This window comes from Leguminivora glycinivorella, chromosome 11, assembly GCF_023078275.1.
Source record: "Leguminivora glycinivorella isolate SPB_JAAS2020 chromosome 11, LegGlyc_1.1, whole genome shotgun sequence".
NCBI lineage: Eukaryota > Metazoa > Arthropoda > Insecta > Lepidoptera > Tortricidae > Leguminivora > Leguminivora glycinivorella.
The window spans coordinates 2,204,588-2,227,332 of NC_062981.1; the positions used below are offsets into that span (position 1 = coordinate 2,204,588).

At 38.7% G+C, this 22,745-nt stretch overlaps 1 protein-coding gene across 1 annotated transcript; it reads right to left on the reverse strand.

The window, feature by feature from the left end:
• Window positions 1-11,737: 11,737 nt before the first annotated feature.
• LOC125231298 lies at window positions 11,738-15,331 on the reverse strand (the record flags this gene model as incomplete). The annotated part of the gene is made up of 5 exons (XM_048136740.1): window positions 11,738-12,528; window positions 12,815-13,032; window positions 13,529-13,724; window positions 14,445-14,565; window positions 15,284-15,331. Coding segments are annotated over 5 exons (1,272 nt in total), but the record flags the coding sequence as incomplete, so codon positions are not given.
• Window positions 15,332-22,745: the final 7,414 nt, after the last annotated feature.

The following is a 22,745-nucleotide window of genomic DNA, read 5'->3' on the forward strand; positions in this document are numbered from 1 at the left end:
GCACGACCGATGCGATGCATGCGAAATCAAACCTTATCGATATGGAAGTATGAGACGCGACGATTGCCGACTGGCTAGGATTTCCGAACGCACACGAATGCGCGCTCGGTCGCCGATCTGCGGCGGAGTGGGCCAAGACCTCGACGCGACGCCGTCAGCAACTAAGTACTACCTAGGTACTTATAAATAGTCAAGAGCGTTTGTATGGAGAATTAACTCCTCCTGTATCGTCTTAAGGATGAAATGTAATAATATTCATTTCTATATTTCTAAGTAACTACGCGCCTGCTTTCGAGTGCTTTAAATTTTAACAAATCAATGCATCCTTTGGTCGGGGGCTGGGGCCTCTCAACTCAAGGTCGCCGGCGCGCGGCGCCGTGGTCGCGGGGCGCGGGGCGTGGGGTGCGGGGTGGGGCGCCGCGGATCTCGTTCATTCAATTCCGCTTGCATGTGTTGCGGACAGAGCGAGTATATTATACGTACGCGGCGAGCACACATACAAGCCGCACGGCAACGCCATCTAGTAATGTTCGACTTTAAACGTCCATGTGACGTTATAGGTTTAGTGCGTGATAGCTAAAACAGATGTCGCAAGATGTTGCAGTTTGATGACTATTTCGACGTAGGATACTGATAAGAGTTTTGTTGGCCACGCGTGGCTACTAGCGCCATCTAGCTCTTTGAATGTGGATTAAATTTAGCCTACAGGTCTAGAATACTTAGGACGGCGCCCATTTTTAGTATGGGATTAGGTATCTGTACTAGTATTATTTGATCTGTGGTAGTACCTAATTACACTACAGTTAGTCACTTATGGTATGTTATAACACCTTGGTTAATTGTCTTTTTGTATCAAATCTAAATACAAATATCTACTTTTTACATACTTATATGTATCTATAATTTTAATAATACACCGAATATGCAATTAGGTAATAAAATAGCCCAATTTACAAGGCACAGTGTGCTATTATTTTATATCAATTAACACGTCCTCTGATCATTAAATATAAACGCATTTTTAGGGTTCCGTAGTCAACTAGGAACCCTTAGGCCGGCAAGAGACAGTCTTAAAAATTCATAATCTTAGAAAAGATTTGTATGCAAACTGACACTGACACATCGAATGTACTCGATGCACTGACAGATCTGTCAGTGTCAGTTTGAACTGTCAGTTTGCATACAATTGTTTTTTAAGATTATGAATTTTTAAGACTGTCTGTTGCCAGCCTTATAGTTTCGCCATGTCTGTCTGTCTGTCCGTCCGTCCGTCCGTCCGTCCGCGTATAATCTCAGTAACCGTTAGCACTAGAAAGCTGAAATTTTGTACCAATATGTATATCAATCACGCCAACAAAGTGCAAAAATAATAAATGGAAAAAAAATGTTTTATTAGGGTACCCCCCCCCCCCTACATGTAAAGTGGGGGCTGATATTTTTTTTCATTCCAACCCCAACGTGTGATATATTGTTCGATTGCATAGTACAAATATGCTATTTTTAGTTTATTTTAGCAATTGTACAATTATAATAATAGTATTGAACATGATAGTATCCATGAATTTGTGGGTATTCGATAGTACCTACTAGGATAAAATTTGTTTAGATACCATATGTGCAACACACCTCAATGATGAAAATTAAGTATTTAAGTGTACTAGGTATATGACGAACATGTGTCGAGACTGTCAAGATAGAACCATTAACCTTTTGACCGCCACGGACGGTCACGGTGGTCACCGTAAATTCTTGCCAAGGACGCCAACGATACGGACGCCAAATGCAATGAAATTGGGACTCCGTAATGCCTAATTTCGCTCATATATTCGCGAATTCGCAATGCAATTCTGTTTCGATTGTGCTTGGGAGACGGAATACTCCGCCATCATCTTGCGTTTAAGGGTTAAGATCGTATTCCGGATTGAAAATCGTTCCGCATTCAAGGACTCTCAGATTTGAAAAAAAAACCTACGCACGAGCGGGTTAGTGAAGAGCACCCCCAGAATTCGGGCAAACTTTAGAAATGTTCTTTAGTACAGCATTAATAGATATTCCTTACCTATATTTTACCGATTGCTAAACAACGAAGCCGTGAAATACCGGTTGGACAAACTTTGAGACATTTATCACCGCTTAAAGTAGAGCCAAATATTATTAACATGTATTGTTGGTCATTACCGAACGAAAAATGTTAGACGTTAATAACAGACGTTTTAATTACCGTGAGTTGAATTTTCATAACAGGTGTACCAAAATGCGAATGTTTCTATGCAACCTGCTATTGAATCAGAAGAAAAGTTTGCACCCGTATCGACGAATCTCAATTATTAGAGAGGAACTCCGGGGTTATGCAATTTGGCCAAGTTTTTAAACAGGAAAGCATTTATAAAAGCCTCAATAGGGATGATAGATTATAAATGTATGCCACAATTATCTTCGATATGCGGATAACATCGTCATCTTCAAAGAAGCACATGTTCCCCGTCAGATGCTGGAGGAACTGTATGCCGTCGGTGAGTGTTGGGTTAAAGTAGTTAAACATATGTACAAATTGAAAGTTACGGCAAGGACAGGCTTATCCAAAGCTCCATATATCAGCCTTTATAACAAGTAACAGAGGACAAGTTATCCGGAACAACCAATAAAGCTTGGGTTAAGGAATCCCATAAACGACTAACAGAGGTAAGTCATAATAACAAAATCATTCTTCAATGGACCAAAGGACACAGTGGATCTCGAGGTGATGATGTGGTCTACGAGCTGGCCAGGCAGCTGGGGTCGACTGCCGATTCTCCTGATGCCCCTCAACAAGGTATGCTCAATAGGAAACTACACACAGCACACTGGCAAAACCAGATCAAATGCTGCTTTCAAACAAGCCAAGCCTAGCATCAATGGAAAACTCACAAAGACGCTGCTTCAACTAGGGAAAGTCCGCATGAGAATGGTAACCATCAATGTCAGAACAGGTCGTAGACTATTTAACAAACATATTTTCATAACAGATGCTATGAACATTCCCCTGTGACGAGGGTGCCTCTCACCTGGTGTTGGAGTGAGTGGCTCCATACAGGAAAAAACATCTCGGATCCCCGAGAGACCTCTCCAAAGTTCTCCTACTCAACATTAAAGGTCTAATAGGATTTCTCGAGGAGATAAGCGGGCAGGACTAGCTAAATCCCCCACATCACGCAAAATAGGCACAAAACGTCGAGTTGTGGCGAACCATACACAATACAGAGACTTGGGTCGGCCTCGCTGCCGGCGGAGATCACAGGGAGGACTTGGATGCCTTTTCTAGGCTAAAGGACGTATTAAGGGCCAGAATACCAGTCACTGAAGACCAACATGTTTGATCAGTGTGTAACTGGGTACTTCTCACCGTGACATAAGCTTGCGAGACGTGGACACTAACAATGTACTAAATGAAGAGGCTAAAAGTTGCATATAGAGCACAACACGTTCGGTAATTCGGTATGTCTTTCTACGATGGAAGCGAAACGAGATGATGCTGATGAGGCGACGGGTCAGAGTTATAGAGATCGGATTGCTACTCTAAAATGGGCTTCGGCCGGGCCAGGGCACGCAAGTCGTGATTGGAGGGAGTCGTGTATTGTTTTGGAAGCATAGCCCAGAAACCAGGAACAAGACCTGCCATAAAAGTTCGAAAAATTAGGAGAAAATTAATCTGTTACCTGTGATTGTCTTGAAGGCTTGATATTAGTGATATTGGCTCTACAATCTACATTAGCGGTAATAAGTAATATATTTCTGTGCGTAGGTGAATTAAGGATTATTCGGTAGGTATCACGTTGTTTATTAGTAGTCGGATACTTCATAGATATGCCTTATTAATGCATTATATATATTTTATATTTTTCTTTTGGGGTGTGTTCTTCACCTTTTGTATGCAAGGATTATTTTAACTAAATATAAGTTTTCTCGAACACGGATCAGAGATCGCTTAACCTTTTAAACGCCAAATAGTGAAAAAGAATATGTCGTGCCCCGGACACCAGACAGACGTGAATCGCGATTATTTGAGCAAAATTAGGCGTTAAGAAGGCCCGCATGGGTCCCAAATGTAATTGGCAAAACTGATGGCCATGGTTAGCGTCCTTAGGAAGCATTTCCAACGACGGCCATATCCCACCATGGTGGTCAAAAGAATAATGTGATGAGATAGGAACTCAACAATGTCTAGTTTATTTATTTTGTATTATCTCGGTTGGTTGGCGCTGCATAACTAAAGAAATTTTATACATATAATCAAATATCTAAAACTGTACTTTACGTCCTATGAGTCCTATGACGTATTTTATTATATTCTGAAAGCTAATGGATTTCGGATACTATCATGTTCAGTTCTTTTCTTAATAAAATTGTAAGTACAATTGCAGAAATATCATATAAATATATATAATCATGTCTTTATTAGTGTTCTTTACATATCCCGCACCTTTTTTGGTCTTCTCTGTTTGGCCTAAAGGTTGACTGGTAGAGAATGCAATGTAGCATGAAGTCCGCCTTTTGTAACTGTATATTTTTACTGTGCAATAAAGTTTCAATAAATAAATAAATATACTAAAAACAGCATATTAGTAATCTACAACTTCGACCTGAAGCTTTTAGTACTGTATGCACAACGGTGAATTTCAACGAAGACAGAATTAAAATTAAGCCTCTATGTGTTTTTGTAAATTAAGTCTGTATCTTTTATACATCAAATTAAAGGTGATTAATGGCACTATTTTTCTGCATTTAAATATTTATTAAAATATGCAAGATATTTTGTAGAAACATGATTTTTGACCAAAAGTCTTAGAAAAAAGATATTTTTTTTACATTTTTCGTTAATTACTAACTAATGGTTGAATTTATCGAAACAATGAATATGACAAGTATTTGAGTACATAAAAAGAGCTTTCGTTTGAAAAAAAGAGAATTGAAATCGGACCAATACTTCTGGCGTTATGGTCGATTTTTTAAAACTCAATATCCGCCATCTTGGATTGGCGGCCATTTTGTTTAGCTACCATTTTGAGATGGCAATCATGGTTTTTTAACATCCTTATAAGCCTACCTAACTGCTGTAAAAAGGAAACTTAGTACCCCCAAATTATACCGACTTCTTCACTGGCCCATGGACTATAAATTCTACCAGCCAGCTTAAGACATCAAGTTAAAATTTGTATGAAATTACTTTGCACTCTTGTGGATAAAATGCAATTTTGCTATCTGTTTTCGAATAGCAAAGTAAGCCTTTAACAGTTGGTGTGGTGAAACAGTTATTTGTTATACAAGGGGGCAAAGTTGTATTTTAACGTCGAGTGTGGAATTGAAAAACGAGCAAGTGAAAGGATTTTATAGTTGAACCACGAGCGAAGCGAGTGGTTCGAGAATAGAATCCTGAACTTGCGAGTTTTTTAACACACGAGAAGTAAAATACATTTGCACCCGAGTGTAACACAAAACTTTTCCCCTCACTATAGCGAGGAAACTACAACGCAAAAAAATGCGTTTATCACTGTTTCCAGTAGTTCCACAGGTGGTAAATCGTCTTTTCCCCTCACTAGCTCGAAAACACGTGTTTTGTCCTTTAATATCAGCGGGTAAAAACGCATTTTATCCACTAGTGGGTAAAGTAATTTGACCTTGAATAAAGTCAAATTAATTTCTTTAAAATTGATAAAAGTAGATGAATCTAGTAATAAACATGATTTACCACCTGTGGAACTACTGGAAGCAGTGATAAACGCATTTTTGCGTTGTAGTTTCCTCGCTATAGTGAGGGGAAAAGTTTTGTGTTACACTCGGGTGCAAATGTATTTTACTTCTCGTGTGTTAAAAAACCGGCCAAGAGCGTGTCGGGCCACGCTCAGTGTAGGGTTCCGTAGTTTTCCGTATTTTTCTCAAAAACTACTGAACCTATCAAGTTCAAAACAATTTTCCTAGAAAGTCTTTATAAAGTTCTACTTTTGTGATTTTTTTCATATTTTTTAAACATATGGTTCAAAAGTTAGAGGGGGGGGGACGCACTTTTTTTTCCTTTAGGAGCGATTATTTCCGAAAATATAAATATTATCAAAAAACGATGTTAGCAAACCCTTATTCATTTTTAAATACCTATCCAACAATATATCACACGTTAGGGTTGGAATGAAAAAAAAATTCAGCCCCCACTACATGTAGGGGGAGTACCCTAATAAAACATTTTTTTCCATTTTTTATTTTTGCACTTTGTCGGCGTGATTCATATACATATTGGTACCAAATTTCAGCTTTCTAGTGCTAACGGTTACTGAGATTATCCGCGGACGGACGGACGGACGGACGGACGGACGGACGGACGGACAGACAGACATGGCGAAACTATAAGGGTTCCTAGTTGACTACGGAACCCTAAAAACTCGCAAGTTCAGGATTCTATTCTCGAACCACTCGCTTCGCTCGTGGTTCAAATATAGAATCCTTTCACTTGCTCGTTTTTCAATTCCACACTCGGCGTTAAAATACAACTTTGCCCCCTTGTATAACAAATAACTATTATTATTAGATTCACCTACTTTTATCAATTTTAAAGCAGTTAATTTGACTTTATTCAAGGTTAAATTACTTTACTCACTAATGGATAAAATGCGTTTTTACCCGCTGGTATTAAAGGATAAAACTCATGTTTCTGAGCTAGTGAGGGGAAAATAAATAAATATTGGGGACACCTTACACAGATCAACTTAGCCCCAAACTAAGCAAAGCTTGTACTATGGGTGCTAAGCGACGATATACATACTTAAATAGATAAATACATACTTATATACCTACATAGAAAATATCCATGACTCAGGAACAATTATCTCTGCTCATCACACAAATAAATGCCCTTACCGGGATTCAAACCCAGGACCGCGGCTTAGCAGGCAGGGTCACTACCGACTGAGCCAGACCGGTAATATAAACCGTTACCTTATTTTTATTTAATACTTAACTAAATAGGATTGGTTAGTTTCAATGTTCGCCTCACACTTTGTAGGTACGCAATGAGAACTCACAACACAACACATAATTATTATCAATTATGTACAAAAGAATTACGTGCAGTAATTAACCGATGGTAATCCGCTTTATCATGCAAAAGGGACGGTTTATCACGGCGATATTATTATGAATTTATAGTTATGTGTTATACAAGGGGGCAAAGTTGTATTTTAACACACGAGAAGTAAAATACATTTGCACCCGAGTGTAACACAAAACTTTTCCCCTCAGTATAGCGAGGAAACTACAACGCAAAAAATGCGTTTATCACTGCTTCCAGTGGTTCCACAGGTGGTAAATCATCTTTATTACTAGATTCACCTACTTTTATCAATTTTAAAGCAGTTAATTTGACTTTATTCAAGGTCAAATTACTTTACCCACTAGTGGATAAAATGCGTTTTTACCCGCTGGTATTAAAGGACAAAACACGTGTTTCCGAGCTAGTGAGGGGAAAATATATTTACACAAATTTCAGTGAAAATAAATAATTAGAAGAGTTATATGTAATATGTATGTAGTACTCGCTACGCTCGCGGTTCAATATCGGAATGAAAATGAAAATGAAATGAAATGAAATGAAAATGAAATATTTATTTTTCAAGTAGGCATATTACAATGCGCATATGAACGTCAAATAAAGCTACGCCGGCTCTAACCCTACGCCTCAGCCTCGAGAAGATTTCAGTCCCCCCTCAGTTGGGAGGGGGGTATCCACTATGGGACCGGCAAGAAACTCGGCGGGCAACTTCTTTTCAAAACATTACATCTTATAATTAACATGCATTAAATAACAAGATACAATTTAACATGCAAAAGTATTCATCAAAGAATATGAACAGACTAGGTACTCTATGGAAATTAATTTCAATAAATTATATTATTGCTTAATAATACGTCGTTCTTCTTCAGAGAAAACATATCAAATTGTCACAGAAGAAAAAGATAATATGAATCTCAATATCATTAAATATGTAATTTACCTACACAACATAAAATATAAAATATTTGATGTGCTTTCTTATCTGAACTGTGTCCTCTATACATAATACAATTATTTTAATTGCTATTCGTTTTTTGTAGTTTCTGGTTCGGGCCATGCATGTTTGTCTGTCAAATAGTCCTCGACTCTGTAATAAGCCTTTAACATCAATGATTTTTTTAAGTAGTTCTTAAGAGCTGGGAGGGGTAATCTCAAAGCAGTGTCAGGTAACTTATTATAAAAATGAATCTTTCGCTTGCTCGGGTGCCAATATTGGCACGTGCGGTTAAACAACAATTTTTCCCCCTTGTAAAACAAATAACTGTTTCTGTTCGACGGAGCCGGGAAGCGGTAACTTCGTTTAGCGCAGCGGCCTGAAATTTGAGACTTTCCTGCGGGAGGACAGGAAATTTATTGGATGTAGTGGACCACAAAAGACAGACCAGGAAATAAGAGAACACCCTTTTAAACAAACTGTACCTATTCAAGTGCTTATTCCTAAAAGTTCTGTCTTCGGCTCAATTTTCAAATAAAGTAATACTGTAAGCTAACATCAAAACGGCGTATTCCCTTCTTCTGTCACTCGGAAAATAGATCTTACTAGAAGAGTTTTACAGTGGAATTCGGAATGAAGATTTAGGGAGAGATAAACACTTTTAGGGGATTCAATAAAGTCTAGGAGCGGACGCTGAGGCTGCATGTTTGCATCTTTAATAGTTTATTTAGAAAGCAGTTGTTTAACTGACTGCATTGATGTGACCGCAACATAATATGTATGATATAATATTTCATTTATTCATTTAATATTTACACAGTATTACAGTTACAAGACTAATACACTGTTAAACGATACAATGACCGTACTATAAGTACGTAAACTAAAAATAAAATCAAAACACTTTAAAAACACTAGACTCCCTCTTATCCATCATCTCACAAAATCTCAGGCATACTTTACACACATCCGTCCATCGCCATGCAAGTAGGTCACACTCGGGTGTTGATACCAGGAGCGCATTCAGCAGGGCTAAGGCACGAGGAATCAGCGAGTTTCTATACTATACTATATATATTATACTAGTGTTTCACTCCGAACTTAACTCACATTCGCCGAAAACTAGCGCGCACACTTGACCCAACCGCGAGAATTTTCGTAAAGACCTTACCTACCTACTAAATTCTATGTATGTATGTATGTATAAGCTTTATTGTACATAAAGGAAACAAAAGACACAGTTACAGAGTCAGTAATATACAATGTAGGCGGACTTATACCTTAATGGGAATTCTCTATGGTATTCTGGGCGGTCGGAAACATCATGAGGAGACCGGACTAATCTCAATAAGGCTTAGTTAACCTTCCAAGGTTAGATGGTAGTCGCTTAAAACTAGAGCCTACACCAAATCTTGAGATTAGTTGTCAAAAGCGGACCCCAGGTTCCCATGAGCCGTGGCAAATGCCGGAATAGGGTTGCAAAAAAACGGTTTTTTTTCTGGCTTGAAAATAAAACATGAAAAAAACAGTTTTTTTTCTGGATCATTTTTTTTTCTAAAGTACGAAATCTCAAAATTTGCAAAGAAATTAATACTTTTATACGGTTTTTTAGACTTAATGTTATTAACTATTAAACACATCAGTGCCACTCTTGGCAAATAAGGGGTTGAAAGAAAACGAAACAGTGACATTGCAGTGACAGGTTGCCAGCCTGAGTGGCACTGAAGCTTTAGTAGTTTCATGTGTTCTGCCTACCCCTTTATGGGAAACAGGCGTGATTGTATGTATGTATGTATGTATTAAACACATTTAATCAAATAATTTTAATTTCTGGTCTTATAAAAGTAACATTTACGAAATCTGTAGTTGGTGTCACTATCTGTGATGTTTTTAAAAAAAATAAATCAGTCTCATTGCAACGGCTATACTCGTTTCATTTCAGTTATCACTATTTACTGTTGGCAACACCACCACCTCTGCGCGTTGCACGCCGCATCGGGAATTTCCCAATAAACGTTTGTATACTGAATGTTAATCGAATTAAAATGTACGTTATTATTATTGAAGCACGTTACAACTCACGAAAAACCGTTATTGTCGAATTATTTGTTCATCTAAAAAAAAACAAGGGTGCTCGGTTTTTTTTCAAAATTCTGAAAAAAAACATTTGGTTTTTTTTCTATTTGCAACCCTATGCCGGAATAACGCAAGGAGTATGATGATGTATGGGCCGTAGGGCGACAAGGGTGATCTAGTGGTAAAGACGTTACACCAGTGGATTTGGTCGCCTTTTCTTTATAGTATTTCTATGATATCCATTTCAGTCACAGTATAAGGACGACTCAGTAATATTTGGCTCTCTCGCATGAGCCGCGCGGCGCAAAATTTACTGTGTTTCAGTTATATGCAAGTGGTTAACTGCCTTTAATGTGTAGACTGTGCACTGCTTTGCATACCGCCGAGACGTCTGCCAGGCAAATACTGTCCGAATACAAATACCGGGCAGGATCGAGTTACAATTCCGGTGGCAGGGACAGAAAGGAAGATGTTAACCTATTGTTGGAGACAATTTCGGAGGATTTACCGCGAACACCGTGTGGCTGGACAAGATGCCAGTGTCGTTGTTTTTTTTTAATACCACGTCAGTGGCAAACAGGCATACGGTCCCCCTAATAGAAAGCGGTCACCGTCAACCGCCGCCAACCGGAACCATCCACCCAACCACCACCCATCCAACCACCATCGGTTACCATCTGTAACTCAAGGGGTGTCACATGCGCGTTGCCGACTCATTAGAATCTTGTACACCCCCTTTTTGAAGAACCCCATACCATACTACATCGTACATCGGGAATACTCGGCAGGGAGCTCAATCCACAGCCGGGACGTTTTTTTTTTTAATTGTCCAACATAGGTAATAATTATATAGGTACATAATATAAGTACCGGTCTCATTATACAATTTTCCTCTAAAACCGCACGGCGTTCGACCATTTTACACTCTCTTATACTAATAATACGGAAAAGCGATAGACAGATAATTAACTACTAAATATTAAGCGTGATTGACTTCTCGTGTCTATTTTCTTTGACCCTGTAGACAATCGTTAACGATAGAGAGAGAACTAAGGTAAAGATACGATATAGTAGAACTCTTGCGACAGGGAGAAAGATAATAAATAGGGAAATTAACTAATAATAAAAACACATTAAAGCGTTACGCTATATTTCATCGTTCATAAAATAGACAGATTTATTATCTCAGCTAAATCTGCTATCTGACAATGCTGCTATGACATCGGACCGATATCTAATCGGATAATGTGAAAATCTTATTACCCTGATGCTGAATGGGTTTCATCTAAGAGATTCCTACCAAGCGTATCTACTTAGCGTGTCAAATGAACTCAGTAAAATCCACTGAGTTGTTCGTTTTTAATCGCAGCTTGCAGCTTTCAGGCGTAAATTTTTGTAAGTTGAAGTCAACAAAAACATTAAAAGTGCCCCGTTACGTGATATTTAATTGCAACAACACGGAAATGATGAACACTCAAGCCTGAGCCTCATGAGCCTGAGACATATTCAACATGTAAAATCGGGTAACTCACGTAAAATTGTCGAAGGTCGCTCGACATGTTTCGCTCCATATTTAAAATCACAGGCAAGTAACAACTTCAGTACAAATTCTGACACGCTCGGCCCCTATACAAATAGATGAACTTGTTTCTTCTATCCAAATCTAGTTCTGTGGTCGGTACCGTCTTTGCACGCTATCGTTACTACGTTACTACGGACTTGAATTAAGTATGTTTACTGATTCATGATGATCAAATCGTTGATCGTAAAGCTGTATAAGCGGAATACACAGCTTTATACATGGCCTTTAAGCATTCAAAACTGAGCGTGGCCACGCCGCCGGCCGACAGCGAGAGCGTTTTCTGAGACATCCTCAATAACAACAGCACCGTCTTCCTATTATTGACATCGAAATTCTCCCACTTACAATCGTAGACAGACGTCTCAAAAGTCTTGCTTGCGTCCATCAGCTTTTGCCCCAGATAGCAGTCCATACTGACTTGCATGATGGAAAAAGGCAAAATTATGTAAGTGTCGCTCAGACCTCCTAGGAGATCAACAATAAGGCCTGCTGTGAGCAGGATGAATTCTGCCGCATTTGCGTTACGGAATACCTCTTCAAGCTTCTTTGTGCAGCTGATATTAGTCGCATGGCTTTTAACTATATCTTGCAAGCGATATTTTATATAGTTGTTTAATTGCTTTGCTGAGTTTCGGTCGTAAACAGCATCTTCAAAGTTGTCACTGTAGTGCTTATGGGCATCGCTCCAGAGGTCTCGCATTTCTTGACCGAGGGCCAGCAGCCTTACTTCACTGTAACCGCAAGTTACGATGAGGAAGCCGCCGATGCTGGAGGTTATGTAGCAGATGAAGAAGGTGCAGGCTATTATGTTGACTACAGCTATCTGGTAGTTTGTTATACCAAGAATGAATTTCAAACCTGGAAAAAAGAATAAAGTTTGCACTTAAAACCACGATGAATTTAATAAAGAACCAAAAAGTATATGGGTATTATTATAGTGGGCGTGCATGGACGTGATGGTGATGTATAATACCTATAGAAAGGAATCTCTTGAATTATAAAGAATCAAAAATCAGAAAAAATAATTAAGTAAGTAGTTATTACTATCTAATAACACTAATTTTTGACAGCAGAAGGACACCAATCAATTCTATACCATTTAATTTGGCAGGGTATTTGGATGACAATAATAATGATATCTTACCATAAACCACATGCTTGTCGTACAAATTAAGTTCCGACGACGGCATCACAAGTGGCTGCAGATTAAAGATGAAGGCGTTGCCCATGGTAACGGTCCAGAACAATAATAGTCTTTTCTTGACACTCCACATGAGTTTGGCCATTAGGGCCGTGGTGCCGGGCCATGGTGGCACGCGGTCGTACGCCATGTAGTCAGCCACCAATGATTGTACTTGGTCCCTGAAAAGGAACTGATATAAGATTCCTATTTTTATGCTTTTCGATGATCCTTAGAGGTTGGTCTGGTGTGGTCAATGCAAAACCATCATCAAAAATCTTTGTCGCCAAGATCAAATTCCATTCGCTTTACGTGTTTCACATATTTCTGGTAGGGGCATTAGGACCCGATTCGTTTACAAAACTGCTATGTGAGCCGGGTGGACAGTGTTAAGAAGGCCTGCCAGGGATCAACACAGGCGCTTAACTAGGACTGCATAAAACCGTTCGAAATGGAGAGCTTTGGTCCACAAAATAACGAACATGTGGTCGCGACCCTCAGGCATGCGTCTCATGAAGAACCGAGAAGGAAGACTTACTTCTTCATCAACCTAGCGTTCTCCCGGCCTAGGGCCAGGGTCCGCTTTCCTGCTCAGTCTTCTCCACTTCGCGCGGTCTTCGGCATCCCTAGGTGTGAGATTGTTCTCTCGCATGTCCACATATCAGGAGGAAGACTCACTGGTGTGTGTAAATGTAGAAGAGCTTATTGACGCCGATGAGGCTGTTCATGCTGATGGAGAGCACCATGATGCCGGCCAGCATGTCCCCCGACTCGCGGCACCCCACCAACACGAACACAAACATGGATGCGTAGTAGTTGAAGAAGTACACCACTATGTTCACCGCCGCCAGGACGTAGAAGAATATCGGGATACCTAGACATAGACAAATTTTTTCTTTAAAATCACATTTGAAATAAGTACATACAATCTTATAGTATTTTATGCAACAGGCGTTTAAAGGAGGTCAAAAAAGACGAGTGGCGTGGGTAACAATTTGAGGCGAAGCCGAAAATTGTTATTGAGACGACACGAGTATTTTTTGACCCAGTTAAACACCGTTGCATACAATACTTTTTCTACGACCATGCACTTAGTTTTTAATAGTTTTCTTGAATAACTTTCGTGAAATTCACACTGCTTCCTGTATTTTGACGCAAAGGTTTGCACTGTCAGCTCAGCTGCCCAAAGCCTTTCCGCGCACTCGCGCAGTGTCGTTATAAGGCGTTGCCATGGTTACAGAGCCAAACAATGCGTTTTCAGTTTTTTCGATACTGCGCGCATGCGCGGAAAGCCGGCGGACACTGGCTTTGGGGAATAGACCTTTATGTAGGGTTTTAAAGATCTATGCACGACCGTGTAAATGACGTATAACAGTTCGGGAGTAGAAAAAAGATTAAAAACTACTAAAACAAACAGCGTGATATTAAAAAGGGACGATGCAGCATAACATTATGCTTCCTTCCTTTTCTTTCAATCCCTTGATTGCTGAAGTGGAAATGAAACTTGAGCAGTTTCATGTGCTTTTTTAGGAACACAGGCAGTTTATGTTGGTATGTAAAATATAACTTAAAGTTTAAAACATGAGATTCTTACTTTTGGCGCCGCTCTCAATTTTTACCGCCACCACTCGCAGAGATACTGCGACACTCCACATCATGGTCGGTAGGTCGCTGCGCGAGAGGCTCAACTTTTCCAATATACCCATCGTGTTACTAGTGCTGCTATCTGTCAACGTAAAAATATTTAAGCATAGGCTCTAGGGTTGCAAAAAAACGGTTTTTTTCTGGCTTGAAAAAAAAAAGCATGAAAAAAGACCGTGAAAAAAAAAACCATTTTTTTTCTGGAGTATGTTTTTTCTAAAGTACGAATTATGAAATCTCAAAATTTGAAAGTACCTACTTAATACTTTTATACGGTTTTTAGGGTTCCGTACCTCAAAAGGAAAAAACGGAACCCTTATAGGATCACTTTGTTGTCCGTCTGTCCGTCCGTCCGTCCGTCTGTCAAGACCCTTTTTTTCAGGAACGCGTGGAGGTATGAAGCTGAAATTTATATCAATTACTCAGGTCTACTGTCCCTTGAAGCTGTGAAAAAATCAAACTTCTAAGCCAACGCAATCAAAAGATACAGCCGTTTATGCCGCAAATTTTCGACACTTGCAAGGGAATCAAAACCTACAGGGTGCTTCCCGTGAACTCAGAATCTTGAAATTTGGTACGAAGCAACGTCTTATAGCATAGATAAAGGAAAAATTACGAAAACCATAAATTTTTAGTTACATCACATAATATATTTTTTTTTAATAATTTTAACCTTACTACCCATTTCCTCATAAACGCGTAAAGGTATTAAATTGAAATTCATACCAAATACTCAGGTCTATAATACCTTTAAGCTGTAACAAAATCAAACTTCTATGTCAACGCAATCAAAAGAAACAGCAATTTAAGCTGCATAATTTTGAAACTCGCAAGTACTCGCAAGGGAATCAAAACCTAAAGGGTACTTCCAGTCGACCTAGAATCTTGAAATTTGGCATGAAGCAACGTTTTATAGCACACATAAAGGAAAAATTCCGAAAACCTTAAATTTTTAGTTACATTACAAAATATATATTTTTTAATAAATATAAACTTATTACTTTTTTCCTCATGAACGCGTAGAGCTATCAAGTTGAAATTCATATCAAATGCAGGTTTGTACGGAACCCTCGGTGCGCGAGTCCGACTCGCACTTGGCCGGTTTTTTAGACTTAATGTTAACTATTAAACGAATTTAATCATATAATTTTAATTTCTGATCTTATAAAAGTAACATTTACGAAATCTGCACGGGTAGCATGGTCGCGCGATAGACGATAAAATATCAGGCCGTCCCTATCGCACTATTAGTAAGTGCGATAGGGACGGCCAGATGTTTTATCATTTATCGCGCGACCATAATTGCCGGCCTGTAGTTGGTATAGTTATCACTTTTTACTGTTAGCAACACCACCGCCTCTCCACGCTACACGCAGCATCGGGATTACCCAATAAACGTTTGTATACTGAATGTTAATTGAATTAAAATTTACGTTATTGTTATTGAAACACGTTACAACTCACGAAAAACCGTTATTGTCGTATTATTTGTTCATCTGAAAAAAAAACCATATTTAGAAAAAAAACACGGTGCTCGGTTTTTTTTCATGTTTTTTTCACAATTCTGAAAAAAAAAAACATTTGGTTTTTTTTTCTATTTGCAATCCTAATAGGCTCTACTGTGGCTCTACTCCATACCTCCCTCCTATAGTAGGTATTATTGTCAGGGTGGCTAGCCGAATGGCACAATCGCTCACGAAACGCTCACGAAACGAAGCGCTAGTAGATATCTATCTCTATCGCGCTTGCGTATTGGCGCGACAGAGCCAGCGGCGTATCGCTTTCGTTTGGCGTCGGAGAAATGCCATTCGGCTACGGGGCCAGGCCATACTAGCGGTCACCCATACTCTTAACAAACGTTACGCCTTCACACAAGCGCGGATCCAGGAGGGGGATTAGGGTTGGCCATACAAATTAACCATTGATGACCACCCTGAGCAAGAAGCTTGGATCCGCCCTTGCACACAAACATTTATTGGTCCGTTAACCCACCATGGCTGAATTTGACGAAGAGCGCCTCCCTTCCCAATTTTTGTGACGTACTTACCTAATTTTGATATGAATCGTAAGTTTGAAATCGTCTTTCTAAAGTGTTATTTGAGACAATGCGACGAGAAATCAAAACATAAAGGTTCTACGAATTACCGAGAGTATCGTATTGACTTGGACACTTGCAGACTGCAGTGAAACAGGCAGGCCAATTAGATCGATGTCGTTTAGCGCTGTGTCGCGGTCTGCAGCCGTGATTGTTCATTTATACCATTGTCTCGATGATAGTTGACGTAGACGAGATGATTTCAAAAGAGCGAGATTTTAAATTAATTTTTGGATATAGTTGGACCGGCCTGGCGCAGTCGGTAGTGACCCTGCCTGCTACGCCGCGGTCCCGGGTTCGAATCCCGGTAAGGGCATTTATTAGTGTGATGAGCACAGATATTTGTTCCTGAGTCATGGATGTTTTCTATGTATATAAGTATTTATATATTATATATATCGTTGTCTGAGTACCCACAACACAAGCCTTCTTGAGCTTACCGTGGGCCTCAGTCAATCTGTGTAAAAATGTCCTATAATATTAATTAATTAATTTATTTATTTAGTTTAGGCATAAATTAAATATAACAAGATCATACCATCCCATACATTAAAATGCGACCGCCTACGAACGCGCTTACACTCCACCACACATAGATGGCACCACGAAAAAAATGTCTTGTAGCTTTCGATTATACTTGTAGATGGCGTTAAGTGTCACTTTTGACATAGATTTACGGCTCGGAATTGACACTCAATGCCAATCTACAAATAATCGGTGGCAACAAGGCATTTTTTGTGGCGCCATCTATGTGTGGTGGAGTGTAAGCGCGTTCGTAGGCGGTCGCATTTTAATGTATGGGATGGTATGATCTTGTTATATTTAATTTATGGTTTAGGGGAAGATTTAACACTGCGAGTGAGGCTCGGACTGAGAATTTGAGTAGAAAAAGGCCTTAAAAAATCGGGCATTTTATTTTATATTGAAAAAGTTGATGTGTCAGAGTATACATCCGTAGTCAAATTGTAATGTTCAAGAAGTGTTTTCAACTCAACAGGCCATTCACGAATAGTAGTACCTACCGACACGTAATACTTTAACAAAATATGAATTAAAATATCACTTGGTAGTAAACTGCTCCGTTTTAAAAAATACGTCTCTCACGTCCAGTAAAGATTCTAATACTTTCAGTACACACAGTTTATTTTAAATAAGTTATTAAGCAGGGGTTAAGTATATTGAATGCTTTAAAATTTAATATTTTTGTGGTTTCGAGAGTTGGGGTAAAAGTGGACAGTATTAATTACTCGTACCTTTTGTTTCGCTTTCGGTATGCGTTTTCCTTATAGCTAAAAAGTAAATCTACATACAAAAGTTGTAGGTACCCTACTTATACACATGTACGTAATTGTTTGTTTACTTACTAATTATATTACAAATCGCTTTGGATTCTTGCGTGTGATGTTAAAAACTTTAAAAAGCTTTGAACTGTATGGCCCTCCGAAGTTTCGACCTGACATATAATGAACCACTTCTCGCACTAGTAAAAAACACCATCTGTACTGAAATAGTTATTTGTTATACAAGGGGGCAAAGTTGTATTTTAACGCCGAGTGTGGAATTGAAAAACGAGCAAGTGAAAGGATTCTATAGTTGAACCACGAGCGAAGCGAGTGGTTCGAGAATAGAATCCTGAACTTGCGAGTTTTTTAACACACGAGAAGTAAAATACATTTGCACCCGAGTGTAACACAAAACTTTTCCCCTCACTATAGCGAGGAAACTACAACGCAAAAAATGCGTTTATCACTGCTTCCAGTAGTTCCACAGGTGGTAAATCATCTTTATTACTAGATTCACCTACTTTTATCAATTTTAAAGCAGTTAATTTGACTTTATTCAAGGTCAAATTACTTTACCCACTAGTGGATAAAATGCGTTTTTACCCGCTGGTATTGAAGGACAAAACACGTGTTTCTGAGCTAGTGAGGGGAAAAATAATTTTTAACATCCGTGGTTAACATAGTTTAATGAAAAAAAAAAAAATGTTTTCATGAAAGAAACCTCAACGAACAAAGTAACCCCAGTTTGCAGTACTACATTTATTTATAGAGGATGAGTAACTAAAATGAGCTCTCCTTCTAAACGTACAAAAATAATTGAATAATAAAGGTTTGTTAAAAAGGTTTGATTTCAGTTTCATTTATTTGCATAGTCAGGTACATTTACAACACATATTATGTGTTATTTATAGAGTAGGAGGTCCATGGTACCCTTCCCTTACCTACCTATAGTTACTTACCTTTTTAATTTATATTTTAATTTTATCGTTGGCAAACAAGCCCACAGGGTAAGTAGGTATTTTGTAATATTTTCTGCGGTTTGAATGCGCCAGAAAAATAAGTATTCGCAAGGAATTTCAAACCTAACCGTTTTGTGCCACCCTTACCCTATACTTAATACCAATTTAAAAACATTTTTCATAGGCATTTCGTTATTCATGACAATAAATAATTCCCCTTAAATCCGTTTCTCACCCATACGCGTCCTGTGATCGAATATATGATTTTTTCCCATAATATTTTATTCGAAAAAAAAAAACAACTTAAATGTCAAGTGAAGTTTAGTGTCCAGTTATAGTTAAGATTGATACGTAAAATAAGTAATATAATCTGTTCAATTACTTATCATTTAATACAGTACACATTAGCTCGGTGGCTTTACAAAGCAAATTTGTTTTTCAGTTTTTTCCAAAAAACACCGTACTTATAAGCTATATACCTATTTCATAGCTACTTAAATAATTATACTCCACGAACCGAGTTATATCAGCAGTAAAAATATCTGCAACTAAATAAGCTGCGAGGTGAATTAGGGGAGGTATTTTATATTTAGTTTTAATTTTAGGTTAAGTTTTGATTGTATTTATGATGTCTGAGGTTTTTGTTGTATATTTTGTATGTGTTTTACTGTTTTTGCTAATAAAAGAATTGAATATTATGACTAAATAAGCTTGCACCTTATACACATGTACAGTCAACCACCAACCCTAGGCCACTCTACAACGATGTCAAAATGACAACCCGTAAGAGATTTCTTACAATCTGATTTAAAACGTCACTATGACATAGTGTTACAGTGGCCTAGGATTCCAATTGGTTGACTGTACCTACCTATATTCGGCCTTCGCAATTGAAGAGCTTTGTCACTTTTTCTTTAATACATGAGACCGTCAAAGTCGTATCAAAACCAATTCAAAACCATGTCAGACTCTGAATCACGCTTTCAGTCTTTTAAGGTACAGGTGGCCAAATGAGGAGGCACACTCAAAGGTTATGACAGATGGCGCCACTCTGTTAGTCCGTACGTCAGAGCGAGGAGATGATATGTTTTTAGGGTTCCGTAGTCAACTAGGAACCCTTATAGTTTCGCCATGTCTGTCTGTCCGTCCGTCCGTCCGTCCGTCCGTCCGTCCGTCCGTCCGTCCGTCCGTCCGTCCGCGGACAATCTCAGTAACCGTTAGCATTAGAAAGCTGAAATTTGGTACCAATATGTATTTCAATCACGCCGACAAAGTGCAAAAATAAAAAATGGAAAAAAATGTTTTATTAGGGTACCCCCCCTACATGTAAAGTGGGGGCTTATATTTTTTTTCATTCCAACCCCAACGTGTGATATATTGTTGGATAGGTATTTAAAAATGAATAAGGGTTTACTAAGATGGTTTTTTGATAATATTAGTATTTTCGGAAATAATCGCTCCTAAAGGAAAAAAAGTGCGTCCCCCCCCCCCCTCTAACTTTTGAACCGTATGTTTAAAAAATATGAAAAAAATCACAAAAGTAGAATTTTATAAAGACTTTCTAGGAAAATTATTTTGACATAGACATAGACATAGACATAGAATGGCTTTATTTAATATAACAAATTTCACAATGTTACAATGTTAAATTTTTATAATTAGGTCAAACATGGATATTAAAAAGGGGCGCGACTCAGCATAATGTTGCAGTAATTTTTACTGCAACGCTGGTTTTCAGTCGGACCCTAAGTACTTCACTAAACCTAAACTAATTAACCTAAACTAGTTTGTGTGTGTGTGTGTGTGTGTGTGTGTGTGTGTGTGTGTGTGTGTGTGTGTGTGTGTGTGTGTGTGTGTGTGTGTGTGTGTGTGTGTGTGTGTGTGTGTGTTGTGTGTGTGTGTGTGCGTGTGTGTTTGTGTGGGCGCGCGTGTGAACCTAGAAAAACATGGACAGAAGTTATTTTTAAATCCAATTTCTATTTAATAAGTCACGTAGAAATATATAAAGTAACAGGGTGGCTAGCCGAATGGCACAATCGCTCACGAAACGCTCACGAAACGAAGCGCTAGTAGATATCTATCTCTATCGCGCTTGCGTATTGGCGCGACAGAGCCAGCGGCGTATCGCTTTCGTTTGGCGTCGGAGAAATGCCATTCGGCTACGGGGCCTGGGTGGCTAGCCGAATGGCACAATCGCTCACGAAACGCTCACGAAACGAAGCGCTAGTAGATATCTATCTCTATCGCGCTTGCGTATTGGCGCGACAGAGCCAGCGGCGTATCGCTTTCGTTTGGCGTCGGAGAAATGCCATTCGGCTACGGGGCCTGAGTTGACCGTGACGTCACCCAATTCGACATCACATATTTCACTAAGAAGCAAGTAGCCTATATGTGTATACAAGTATACATATACATATTCAACGTTTATAAACAAAAGGCAACTGTTGTATGCGTACATTATTAATATTAAGACGGCCGGTCTGGCTCAGTCGATAGTGACCCTGCCTGCTAAGCCGCGGTCCTGGGTTCGAATCCCGGTAAGGGCATTTATTTGTGTGATGAGCACAGATATTTGTTCCTGAGTCATGGGTGTTTTCTATGTAAGTATGTATTTATCTATGTATGTATTTATCTATTTAAGTATGTATATCGTCGCTTAGCACCCATAGTACAAGCTTTGCTTAGTTTGGGGCTAAGTTGATTTGTGTAAGGTGTCCCCAATATTTATTTATTTATTTTATTTATTTAATTATGCTATATACTTTGGCTGGGCTATTATCAGAGATAGGAAGGTATTACTCTAATGCCAAGAGGTAGGTTAATTTGAATTTGAATAAGGTGTCTTTTTAGTCTAATTTTAAAAGTATTAAGATGGTTCAAAGTCTGTAATGGAGGAGGAATATTATTCCAGCATTTAGATGTCTGATATTTAAAACTACCTCGAAAAGCGGTCGTGGAGTGATGTGAAGCTGCTAATTTGTTGCTGATTGATCTGAGACCAAAATTTTTTTAAGTGTTTGAGCGCCAAATGAGTTTTTCAAAAAGGTACTCAGGTTTAGAAGACTTTAATACGTTGAACAACAAGGAAGATAGGTGCAGTTCTCGTCTGTATGCCATTTTGAGAATACCTGATGAATTTAAATAAGGGGTGATGTGCGCTCGTGGGGGAACTTTAAAACAGTAACGTGCACATGCATTTTGGACTCTTTGTATAATGCGATCTGTTCTTGCTAATAACCGTGGGCCATATACTACATCCGCGTAATCAAATCTTGAAAGTATAAGAGTATCACAAAGTTTGATACGAAGATCAACGCTAAGAAAATCACGAATTCTATACAGGACTTTTAGTCTATAAAACGAGTTTCTGGCAATATCTGCTATGTGACTTTCAAAACGAAGAGACTCATCCATTATGAGACCTAAGTTGCGCGATTCAGAGACACGATCTATTTCTTCACCTGAGATAGAGATTATTGGTTTATGGTTATCTATTACTTTAATTTGGTTTTTAGAACCAAACAACATAACTTTGGATTTGCTGGGGTTTAGCACTAAGGAATTAGAAGATGACCAATTTGCTATATTGTTCAGATCTTCATTGATCTTCGCAACTGCTTGAGAAATATTATTTAGATCACACGGGACGTATATTTGTATATCATCAGCATATATGTGGAAGTTACTATGTTTTATTACGTTACAAACATCTGCTGTGTATAAAATGAATAATAGCGTTCCTAGGATCGATCCTTGCGGCACTCCTCTAGATATTGGGTTGGTAAGAAAGTAATGAGCGATCGATTGAATTCCACATAAAATTTTTGAGCGAGTTCTAGAATCTTCTATGGTCGAAAGTATATAAAGGGCTAGTCGCACAGTTTCTCGTCAGTTATTCACTAGCTGTCGCCGAGCTA